Source organism: Lipotes vexillifer, unplaced genomic scaffold, assembly GCF_000442215.2.
Source record: "Lipotes vexillifer unplaced genomic scaffold, Lipotes_vexillifer_v1.1 scaffold263, whole genome shotgun sequence".
Classification (NCBI taxonomy): Eukaryota; Metazoa; Chordata; class Mammalia; order Artiodactyla; family Lipotidae; genus Lipotes; species Lipotes vexillifer.
The window spans coordinates 3,440,263-3,451,877 of record NW_006796752.1 but is presented as its reverse complement, the minus strand read 5'-3'; the positions used below and the strand labels follow the sequence as shown (position 1 = coordinate 3,451,877).

Here is an 11,615-nt window from a genome sequence, read left to right as displayed (position 1 = left end):
CTTTCCCTATCTCATATAGGAGTTGTTGCCCCAAGTGGAATAAAGCAAACAAGTGGGAAAGATCCATATATGCACCGACTTTTGTTAACATCGTGACTCACCCCCAGTCGTTCCACGAGCATCTCCAGTTCATCCTGAAGTTGTTTGTCCTCCTCAGACTGGAGGGTTGAGGGAAGAAGCTCATCAAGACAAGGAATCTCAAACACATCCTCCTCCCATTCACCCTGGGGCAGGTGGAGAGTGAGCCTGCCTCCTTAGGAAGGACCAGGTGAGACAAGGAAAGAGAGAGGGAATGGGAAGCCCTGGTGGGAAGGCAGCCCGGCTTCTGGGCCAGGCTCTGCTTGAACGCCGTTCTGAAAAACGAGGGTGACAATGACCCGCCCCGGCCCACCTCACGAGTCGGTGGTGAGGACTGGTAGGGGCGGCGGCGGTGACAGCGCGGAATGGAGGATGAGGGGCAGAGAGGCGGGTGCCGGAAGCCCCGAGGGTCGCCCTATCCGCCCTCTCCCGGGCGCGGCGGGGCCGTTGGGAGTCGGGCCCGAGGCCTGCGGAGCCGCCGTGACTCAGCCCGCGGCCTCTTCCGCCGGCTCCCGGGGCCGCGCCTCACCAGCTCCTGCTCTTTGTCCTTGTCTCCGGCATCCCGCCGCTCCTTGCCGCTCGGCTTCTCATCCCCGCCACCGGGGGACGTCGCTGGGGGCTGCTGGGGCTGTAGCGGTGCCTTCTCCCGGCCACCCTCCTCCATCGCCACCGCCACTGCCGGCCCGCTGCGCGCGCACCGCCCCGTTTCCCAGATGTCCTCGCGCGCGTGGCCCACGGCGCCCCTCCTTCTCTAGAGCCCGCCAGCGACCGGAAACACCGCGGCAACCCACCTATCCCCGCGGCTTGGGAGTTCCAGTCATCGGACCTCGCCTTCCGAAACCGCACGAAAACTCCAATCCCCAGCTTCCCGCGTGCCATAGGCACCTCCCCGGTTCGGACCTGGAGTTTCCTGAATGCCGTCTGGGGTTTGGGGGCGCCAGCTGCAGTGGGAGTTGAGCTGGCTGCGAGCCGAGACCGCCCCTCGATTCCGCCAAAGCAATGTGAATAGTACACCCCAGTGATACCCCCGTTAGCCGCGTGGTGGGACAAACGGAAGAGATTCTTGAAATCCTGGACGCTTGATTGCCGTCTTTGTGAAGTCTGTGTAATCTATGTTTAGTCCCACACTACTGTGGCATATTCAGCTCCCCAGCTGAAGGATAGTGCTCTACTATTACCGTAAGGATGTGGATACCATCTTAAATCCACCTGCGGAGCCAGATGGAGTAGAAATGAATACATCAAGCCCTATACCCTAATGCGAAGTTCTGGAGCTAAAAACGGGACAAGATAAGGTCTTTGTCCTCAGTGTGTCTTTTGGTCTTCCTCTCCCTCTTATGACTTAGAGGGGATGTGACCGACACTTTATGTCAGGACTTATTTTAAATGATATACATTGTTCGCACAACTTTGAGTTTGGTAGGATTGTGTCCATTTTACAGCGGAAATCATATAGCAAGTAGTAGAATCAGGATATGAATCTCGATCTTTGAGTCTCCCAAGTTCTTGAGTGTTTCAGGCAAACCTCAAAGTTCTTCTGATCGGGCTATGTGTATATATCTAGAAGGTGAGAAAAGAGGAAGTAATTCTCCCTTTCATCTGGTGGGAACACTCATCATTTGCCCTGGAATCTTATTTTATGGGTCCTGAGGCATTAAAGAATGCAGAAAATGTTTGTTTAAGAAAACAAGCCACCTGTCACAGCACAGTTAGCATTGAATGAATGTTGGCTAAACATTTGTATAGGTATTGATGTAAGGGTCTGATGCCCATTTTAAAACTTGTTGCTCTTTTCCACTCAGTGTTTGGATTCTGGGGATGACCTTCCACTTGCATCACAGGTGATGGCCCCAGCCCTAGTCTACTGACAGAAATTGGATGGTCCATAGCTGGTGTGCCTACTCTGTTTTCTGGCTTCGAGATGTCCATACTTTGTCATGCTTTCTTCAGTCATCAGTAGAAGTATTTCTCCTAAATCTTTCCTATTTCCATGACTTCTTTCTATCCGATCTCAGATTTTGTCTTTTATACCAGTCACATCCCCACCAGTACCTTAGAGGAGATGGGTGATGTTGTGGCATAAAGCACAGGCTATTAACAGCTGGTGACTCCAGGTGAAGAGTAAACGAATGTCTGTGTACTATGTTTCAACTTTTTTGTAGGTTTAAAATACAAAGTTGGCAAAGTTTGTAAAATAAAAAGTTTGTGAAATAAAAAGTTGGTCGGGGGGGGGGGAGAACATAAGCTTTAGAGAGGACAGACCCGGTATTTAAAACCAAATTCTGCCCTTCACCAGCTGTGATATTTGGGCAAGCTTCCTAACCTCTCTCAGCTTGGTTTCTTCTTCTATGAAATGAGAGTAATAAAGTATCTCCCTCAGAAGTTTTTATGAGAATAAAGTAAGACAGTGTATATAAAGTGCTTAGCTAAGTGCCTGGCAACTGGAGAGGAGGCAGTTAGCATTTTCCAGCTTCCTCAAATTTGCAGGGCTGCCCGTTGCTCCCCACCTCCAAACACTCAAGCCCCAAACCTCTATGGCCAAATGCAGATGTCTGGCAATTATTCTCAAGGCCTTATGATAACATTGATATCCTGCCTCAAGCTTCATTTCAGTCAAATTGCTCTCCCAGAAGCACTCCTTCCTACCATTTGGCCAGACTCCCAGCCTTGTGACCAAATTGCTCTCCAATCAGGGGACAGCCCATCACCTGTCCCTTCCTACCACCTTTTTTCACATTGCACCCACTGGCCAGCCATGCTTGCCCCAAACGTATGGCCTGAGCTATAGAGCTACACATTTTATGGATGGCTCTACTCATTTGAGAATCATTCGACCCTAAGCATCACTTATGTAATACCAGAAATGCTTCAGGCCGGACACAGCATTGCACTGTTTCCACTGGGTTGCTACTTTCTTTGTGTGATATTTTTCAAAATCAGATTGCATTGTGGCCCTTTTACTGTTAATTCCCAGGACTGAAAGCAGTTGTTACAATCCCCTTTTTTATAACTACTGTTACAACTTCCCTTCTTCAGGCTCTCACCTCTCATTATGCCCCTTTCATCTACCTCCTTCTGATCTCCCTGAACATTTCACCACTTCTGAACATGCCCTGCCCCTTCAAGCTGGATTAGTCTTTTCTTGTTGCTGTTATTTCTGTATGGAATGCCCTTCACTCTTTTTGGCTAGCAAATTCTCCCATCCTCTGTACTCCAGCTCAGTATCACCTGTGTAGGAAGCCTTTCCTGTTCTGTCTTGCAAGTTATTAATTTCTTCCCTGTGCTCCTACAATGCTTGATACATACCTCTCCCTCCCTCCACTCTGAGCTCTTAGAGGACAGGAACTGTGTCTTATTCAACTTTGTGCCCCTAGCACCCAATCTAACACCTGGCTTGTGGTAGGCCTTGACAAATATTTGTTGAATAAATGAATGAATGAATGGCTTTGCATTCAACTTCAGGTCATCTTTGTATATAATAATAGCCCATTGGGAGCTCTCTTTGGACCCCAGAGCTCAGCACTGGGAAACTGTCAGGAGTCTCCATTTGTGACTCGTGATAGGTCTACTGAAACTGTGCTTATTTTATGGAGATTCTCTTCCAACTTGACATTTCGAGAGCACTTTCAAGTGTGAAATCATACTGTTTGGCATATGTTACTGTATTGCGCATGGGAATTAGTCAAACTTCCAATAGGATAGTGTAGGGTATGGCCCAGCACCTTACTAATAACTATTCTCATGTGTCCACCCAGGAGCACCATCCATTATTCCCCCTTCTGCTTTAACACATCAGAGCATATTGCAGATGCATATTTATCAGTTTGGCAGGCTACTAAGGGTGAAGTTTACATCTGTCACTTGATGTTCACCTTGCCTTGCCCATGGAACCAAGCACCTGCAGAGTGCTCAACAAACAGTGCCACCTGGCTTAATTTCGGGTCAACATGTGCTTAGGTTTCCTGCAGCTGCATGGTTGTCACATGTACCTGGCCCGGGTGAGATGGGGGCCATGAAAGTGCACCTGCTGGTAATGGCCTCACTTGGAAGCATGATAAAATTGCCCAGAAGTCAGATGTATATGCTTGAGTCTAAATTCTGCCATGACTTAGCAGACTAAATGGTGGTGATTAAGAACATCTGAATTCCAAATCTGAGGATCTGAGTTCCAAATTTGACTTTAATGCAGTCTGTCTTAGCTGACACTGGAAGTTATGTCATCTTTCTCCTTAATTTCGCCACTTGTAAGATAGAGACAATGATAGGACCTCCTTATAAGTTGTTGTGGGAATTTAATGAGGTGATGTTTTTAAAGTGCTTAGCACAGGCTTAAGCAAAATTTTAAAAAAGGGACTTGGTAAATGAGGGCTGCTCATTATCATCGTCATCATCATCATCATTTGACACTTGGACCTTTGCAAATAGGGAGTTTTTTATTGTTTTGTTTTAACCGGTACGCGGGCCTCTTACTGTTGTGGCCTCTCCCGTTGAGGAGCACAGGCTCCGGACGTGCAGGCTCAGCGGCCATGGCTCACGGGCCCAGCCGCTCCGCGGCATGTGGGATCTTCCTGGACCGGGGCACAAACCCACGTCCCCTGCATCGGCAGGCGGACTCTCAACCACTGCGCCACCAGGGAAGCCCGCAAATATGGTATTTTAATGCCACAATGGCCATCTGGTCAGTATCCCAAGCTGGCCTCTGAAATCAGGTGTCAAGGGGAGGGCAAGGCTTTGTGAAACCAACCCTATCTCCTCTATCATTACACTGACATTATAAATCTCATACTCTGTGCAATACCTAAACTTCACAAGCCATTTCTTAATATTTCTTTGGGTTCTGGAACCTGCTAAGCCCATGAATTCACTTCTTAAAACATTAAAGCTGATCTAGTCCTCAGAGATCATCTCATCCAACCCACTTATTTTACAGACTGCTAAGGTTACTGAGATCTGAAGAGGGGATAAGTCATGCCTGGTGTCACAGCTGGGGAGTGGCAGAACTGGAGCCAGAACCAGATTTCCAGACGTGATGGCCTTCCTCTTTCCAATACACTTTGCCACCCCTCCTAGAGTTTTGCTCTCAGAGCAGAGACTCAAGCCATGATTTCCCTTGGTCTTAGAGTTCCCAAGGCCACTTTTCCTTTTTCTTAGTAGCCAGCAATTTCCTTCCCTTGGTGAGCAGCCACAGTTCCAAGTAACTTGACAGAGACCCACATACAGCTCTTTATGGGGACAGTCTGATGCTGGGACAGGATACAGACTGTGGGACATGTGCTGGTGCCATCACCCAGGAACCAGTGACCCCAGCAGCAATCACTGACAAAGCTTCACTCTTACCCCTCCAAACTTAATAAACCCACACCTACTTACACCTTGGGGAACACTGCATTTTAAAGAGAACTGAGACTGGACTCTTTCCACTGCTTTGCTCTGGTTCTCATTTTACAGATAAAGAAACTGAGGCTTGTAGAGGTTAGGGAGCTGGCTCAAGCTCACACAGCTGTCAGAGCTTCAATTTCAATCCAGGTCTCTTACTGCAGTGAAGTGTTTACAGTTAGACCTGTAAAATGGAAACTGGAGCACTTATAAAATATGTTGCTGCGAGGATCAGGCAAGCTTATGAAGGTCAAAGTGCCAACAGAAGAAGTCACCTGAGGGAGGGAATCATCGTATTCCGCTTTCCGTCACCAGTGCCTGGCACATTATTGGTAATCAATATACTTATAAAAATAAATCTATGAATATATAAATTTATAAACAAATGAATGAAGAAAGAAATGAGCCACCTAGCAGAAGTGCCTGGAACACAGAGGTATTCAATAAATGCTCTGTTTCCCTTGCTTGTTCTGGAGGGTGGCAGCCAAACCTGCAGTCTCTGTGCCTGGAACTTGGTAGGCCTCGATGAGCGTGTGTAGGTGGGATGAGCGGCTCTCAGGAGCGCTAAGCCTTTGAGAACATGGAGAAATGCATATCTTCTCAGCCACAAGCAGAGGCTGGTGCTCCAAGCTCCAGGGAGTGAAATGCTACCTTGGCCAGGGCCGCCCTCCACTGCAGGGTACGGGCCACCCATCTTCCAAGCCGACCGTGGCCAAGTAGTTACCCAGACTCAGTGTCAGACCCAGCTGCATGCACCAGTGGAGGGCCACGGCAAACGCTTCCAGCTACGGAACAGCCAGTGATGGAACATGGCCACCAGTGAGCGGAGGATGTACTCCACTTGCCAGACTCAATTTCATGCCATTCCTCCATCCTGCCTCTTTCTTTGTCTTCTTGGGACTTCAAATTTCAGTCCCCTGTGTCTGGTGAGTGAGTAAATGAGTGCCTATAAGAGTACCTGGCATACAGCAGGTACTCAGTAAATACTGGTGGAATGAGTAAATGAAAACAGGACTGAAGGAAGAGACAGGCTGACTGATGTGTGTCTGTTTATTGGCACAGGGTCCTACAGGGCCAAGACCACTCCTTCCCCACCCTCTTTCCTGTAAAAATAAACTCTATCCTCCCCTCTCCCTGCTCTGTCTGCTTTCCTGCTTGGTCCAGGGAGAATCAGTCATCCCCTAAGACTTGTATGCCGAGACACAGGGACTAGCATCCCCTACGTGTACACTCTTCCCCTCTGAGCCCAGGGAACCTGGGAGGCGGCAGGAAGGTTCGTAAAGCCTTCCACTAAGCACTGAGCACAGGTGGTTTGTCAGCGAGGGCTGGCAGCAGTATTAGGATCAGCGGCAGGAGGAACACGGGGTGGGGGCCACCCCGAGGGTGGGGCTGAAAGGAGCTCCATCTACTCCCGAGGGAGCACTGAGTGAGCCTTGGGGAGAAGTGTGGGAGGCACACCAGCTGGGCCCTGCGTGGTCAGCATGTGGCAGTCACAGCAGGCCCCGTGGCCACCAAGCCCAGGGAGCTTGGGACCAGTAGAGGTGGACTCCTTCCTGTGGGAACTGGTGCCCCCTGCCCAGGCCTCCTCCAGGCAGGGTGACGCAGAAGAATGTCACAGTGAATGGGGGCTCTGCTGGAGGCAGGGACACCCCCAAAGCCTTGGCATGATGTGTTGGTCAAGGAGGGACTAGGACTCATGTCATCCGTGGTGTGGAGGGGCCGGACCCAGCCCAGCTGGCATTTGCCTTCTCCAAACCGCAGAGCAGACAGCCTCGCTGGGCAAGCTGCCCCAGGCCCTGGCAACAGCTGGCCATTTCTCCCCGACCCAAGTCTACCACACCTCACAAAGCAGCCCTGAGTTCATGGGGGAGCCGACAGGGCAGCCGAAGTGCCGCAGGAAGTCACGGGAGTTGGAGAGCGTGCCCAGCACGCGGAAGCGGGCAGGACTGTGGGGATCCGTCACCAGCCCCTCGTGAGAGCTCTCGGGTGTCCGGACCGAGCACCACACCTGCAGGCCAGGACAGACATGGGGACACAGGGTGTCTAGTGCGGGCAAGGCCACTGCCCCAGCTGCAGCAGAGCTGTCCCGGGGACACACGGCACCACCGCCCCAGATCCTGGGCTCCGGGAGCCTCAGGGATGTAGGAGAGGCCTTAGCCGGGCGTCTCAGCCCCACCCCTTGCCATTGGCACCCAGGGAGGAGAAAGTGCCCTCCCTCCCAAGTTCCTTAAGGACCTTTCAAAGCTGCCTGGACAATGGGTTGCCTAGAGGGATGTGTCCGAGGGGAAGAAACCCAGCCCCCAGAGGCTGCCTGCTGTAGTGCAAAGTACCTGGAGGAGACCCTGCTGAATCTGCCACTTACTTTATTCCTGGGTAGCCCTGGAGAGCCACTTGGCCCCGCGCTTCCTCCTCCACAGCCACCTCACGGGAGCATCATGGAGATCAGTCCCGCTCCCCACCCCTTGCCCCATCAGGCAGGGCAGCCCGGCCCTTCTAGATCTGCAAAAGCCTCCTGAAGCCTTCTCCCTCCTCAGCCCTCCTCACGTGCTTTTGTGGACCCCGCCAAAAGGCTTCACGAGGCCTTCCCAAACCACCTTCCACACTCCAACTTCGGCCCCATTTCCCAGTCCCTTCTGCGTGCCCCAGACTTCTAATGACATGCCCAGAAGGTTGTAGGAGAAGGGCAGACTCCCGGCCTCCCAGGAGGGCAATACCTGGGCAAATCCCACAAAGAAGAGCTGGTGGTTGGTGAGCCCCACGGCTGGTAGCTGCTGCTCCTCCCCATGCTTTCTTAGCCATGCTTTGTAAGCCTGGGGTTGGGAACGGATGGCAAGTCTGTTGGGGCCTGCCCACCAGCTCCACCCAGTGCCCTGCCTGCCCAGGGCAGGTGAGCCTCAGCCACCAGGGGGCCACTCACGTTGTAGGCAGCCTTAAGCCCTCCGTTGTCAGCGATGTTCTCCCCCAGCGTCTGGCGGCCGTTGAGCTTCTCCCCGTTGACCTGATACTGGCTATACTGCTCCTCCATGCAGGCCGTGTGATTCCGGAAGGCTGCCAGCGACTCATTCTGCCACCATGGCCGCAGGTTCCCTTCCTTGTCATACTCACGCCCTGAGGAGAACTAACCTTTGCACCCCACCGAGAGCAGAACTCAACCCTTGGGGGCACAAGTGCCCCCACCAGCCCTAGTCCACAGACCCTGGGGTCCACGGGGCCTGCTTCCAACATCCCAAGGTTTTGCAGGAGCCACTAGGAATTCTAGGCTGGAGGAGACAACTACATGGACCTCTACCTTGGTCATCAAAGGCATGTGTCAACTCGTGGCCCATCACCACGCCGATGCCACCAAAGTTCAGGGCCCTGGTAGGTGAGGAATGTTGAGTGAGGACATGGTGGGGGGACTTCTAGATCCCACCTCCAGCCCTGCTCCCAGCTCACCCGCAGGCCCAGGCCCCAGCACCCAGCCCCTCCTGCCTCAGACACACTTGGGGTGGTTGCGGGCGTAGAAGGGGGCCTGCAGGATGCCAGCGGGGAAGACGATTTCATTCTTGGTTGGAAGGTAGTAGGCATTCACTGTCTGGGGGGTCATGCTCCACCTGGGGGAGGGAGAAGCTGAGGCGGAGCCTGACTCTCTCAATGCCCAGCAGCCCTGACCTACATTCTAGAAGAACCGCGTGCCTCATTTGGGATCCATCTTGCCATCCCCTTCCCTCAGCCCTGGAAACCTCCCCTACGTCTCCTGCTGCCCCAAGTGTCTGCAGCCCCCATTCTTACTGGTCCCGGCTGGGAGGCTTGCGGAGCTGGTCAGCCATCACCTTAGCAGAGAAGTTGTACAAATTCAACATGTTCTGGAAGAAGGAATCTTCAGACACTTCATACTGTGGGAATGGTAGGAAGTAGAAAGCCAGTGAGAGAACACGTTGGAGAAGATAATAGTCCCAAGTTTGGCTACTAATTAGCACCCTTCTGAGCCTCAGTTTCTTCAACTGTAAAATGGGTGTAAAATAGCTAATAAATAATAATTGCCAATATTATGTTGCAGCTGCTTTACTTTATTTTTAATACTATCTCCTTTTATTCTCACAACAGTCCTATCAGGTAAGTGCTAATAGGACTCCCTTTTACAGATGAAGAAACTGAGGCCCAGAGAGGTTATACAACTTGTCCAAGGTTACAGTTAGGTAAAAACAGGTTTGACTACAAATCCCTGCTTGTGAACACTGCATTCTACTGCTGTCTGCCCTGCAGCCTGGCACACAGCCAGCACTTGAGCAATGCTGGCTGCCTGCACTTGCCTCTGAAAGGTACCAACAAGTATCTCCTTCCCTCTCAGTGCTTGAGCTCCCATTCCTGAGCCCTGTGCCCCCCACAGGGCTAAGGTTCAGTACTGATGGGCAGGGTACTCACCCCATCATAAACATCATCCAGCTCTTTGGGCTCCAGGATGAAGTCTGGGAAACCAATCATATCATAGATGGCATCTGCCTAAAGAGACCAGGTTAAGGGTTTCCCTCCCCAGGCTCCCCCCCCAAAAAAATGTATTCTCCATCCTCACCTCAAGATGGCACCCCAACCCTGGCCACTGCTCACTTTCTCCTTGGCTGCCTGGCGGGTCTTGTCATCCATCCAAACCAACTGTCCCAGGGCCTCCTCAAAGGCAGTCCGGATCTCGCTGATCATCCCCTCTGCCTGGGAGGGAGGGTGCACAAGTCTGCCTCCCACTCGCATTAAAGCATCCTTTCTGCCCATCTACCCTAGTGCCCCATCCACCCTAGTGCCCCATCCCTGTCCTTCCAGAGGAGCACATGGGAGTACCCAGACTCTTGAAATAAGGCTGAGCATCTGGGCAGGATGAGAAGGAAACATGATTTGTGAAGGTACTGGGACTGTGGTGGCTTTTTTTCTAATTAATCAAAAAACTGACAATAAGTTAACTGAATTAACGTTATAATTTAATGTAGTGCATTGATTTTTATCCGATTATGAAAAGAAGGCATTAATAGCAGAAAATGTGGAAAATTGAGAAGAGTTGAAGAAGAAAATAGACCATTTAAAATCTTCTCCCTCACAGATAACTCCTTTCAACATTTTGACTACCTATGTCTAGTGTCTTCCCCTGCAGGGATATTCATATATATATATTTATTTATTTACACACATATACATATAATATGGAATTATGTTGTGCAACATATATACATTTCATAACCTACTTTCTTTTCACTTAACAATCATCAGTTTTAAAGCTGCCTCATAATCCAGCCTAATCACAATTTGTTTTTCCAGTCCCCTATGCTGGACATTTAAGCTGTTGTCATTTTCACCTATTATAAACACACTGCCATTTACATCCTTATAGGTAATATTTTAAGTACAAACATCATTTCCTAAAAAATAAACATTATTTTTCTAATTACACAGGTAACATAAACTCATTGTAGAAAACTTGGAAAACACAGAAAACTTTAAAAGAAAAAAAAAAAAAAAAACCTCATAATCCCAACCACCCAAAGTAATCACTGTTCATTTGTCAATGAATTTCCTCCACATTTTTTCCCTGTAGGTACATACAAATATGAATGGTGAATTTTAACTAAAACAAGGGGCAGTGTTGGAAGGACCTTTGAAGACTCACAATTTCCTTACTCTGCCGGTCAAACGTGGCCTTCACAAAGAGGGAGCCCAGAGCGAAGCCAAGGGCGTCGTCCGTGTTGGAGATGCAGGTCTGCCACCTTGGCGTGCAGGACTGGAAGGGGTAAAGAGCCAGGCCTCCTGGAGATCGCTCTGCCCTCCAGTCTGAGGGCCTTTCTCTGTCTCTAGGGCCAACCCCTCTCGCTCTGCACATAGGAGGCCTGGGTTTGGGGTGCCATCTCTCCTTCAGACTCCAGGGAAAATGAAGGGCAATATCGCAAAGCATGCCAACCCCAGCAGCGTAACCTCAGGAGGGACATGTGTGCTGCCCACTCTATTTGCAGCACTCTCCTCCTCTTACGTTTCTCAGAGGCCCACTGGGGTCCAGACGTTTCTTTGCTCAGCTGCACATCTCAGTCTTATATCCAGTCAGTCCCCCATGCCAGAAATCTGGGAGTCACCAGCTTCCTCCATCTCCCTACCCTCACGTTCTATCTATCACCAGATTCTAATACTAACTCTGCTTCTTAATC

General features: G+C 50.6%; 2 protein-coding genes across 6 annotated transcripts in view; both read right to left on the bottom strand.

The window, feature by feature from the left end:
* Window positions 1-862, bottom strand: part of PSMD2 (proteasome 26S subunit ubiquitin receptor, non-ATPase 2) — an 11,602-nt gene extending 10,740 nt beyond the window's left edge. Inside the window, exons 1-2 of the mRNA XM_007468952.1 lie at window positions 608-862; window positions 102-158 (exon numbers count right to left, since the gene is read on the bottom strand). Of these exons, the coding sequence (XP_007469014.1) occupies window positions 102-158; window positions 608-742 (192 nt within the window). The 5' untranslated portion in view covers window positions 743-862. The remainder of the gene's footprint in view (window positions 1-101; window positions 159-607) is intronic.
* A 5,624-nt stretch (window positions 863-6,486) lies between these two features.
* Window positions 6,487-11,615, bottom strand: part of ECE2 (endothelin converting enzyme 2) — a 30,437-nt gene continuing 25,308 nt past the window's right edge. For all 5 annotated transcript variants that reach the window (XM_007468946.1, XM_007468945.1, XM_007468948.1 and 2 more), the window contains 9 exons: window positions 11,087-11,197; window positions 10,042-10,140; window positions 9,859-9,936; window positions 9,226-9,329; window positions 8,937-9,047; window positions 8,744-8,811; window positions 8,372-8,562; window positions 8,169-8,264; window positions 6,487-7,462 (listed from right to left, as the gene is read on the bottom strand). In XM_007468946.1, coding sequence (XP_007469008.1) covers window positions 7,286-7,462; window positions 8,169-8,264; window positions 8,372-8,562; window positions 8,744-8,811; window positions 8,937-9,047; window positions 9,226-9,329; window positions 9,859-9,936; window positions 10,042-10,140; window positions 11,087-11,197 — 1,035 coding nt within the window. In that variant the 3' untranslated portion in view covers window positions 6,487-7,285. The remainder of the gene's footprint in view (window positions 7,463-8,168; window positions 8,265-8,371; window positions 8,563-8,743; window positions 8,812-8,936; window positions 9,048-9,225; window positions 9,330-9,858; window positions 9,937-10,041; window positions 10,141-11,086; window positions 11,198-11,615) is intronic.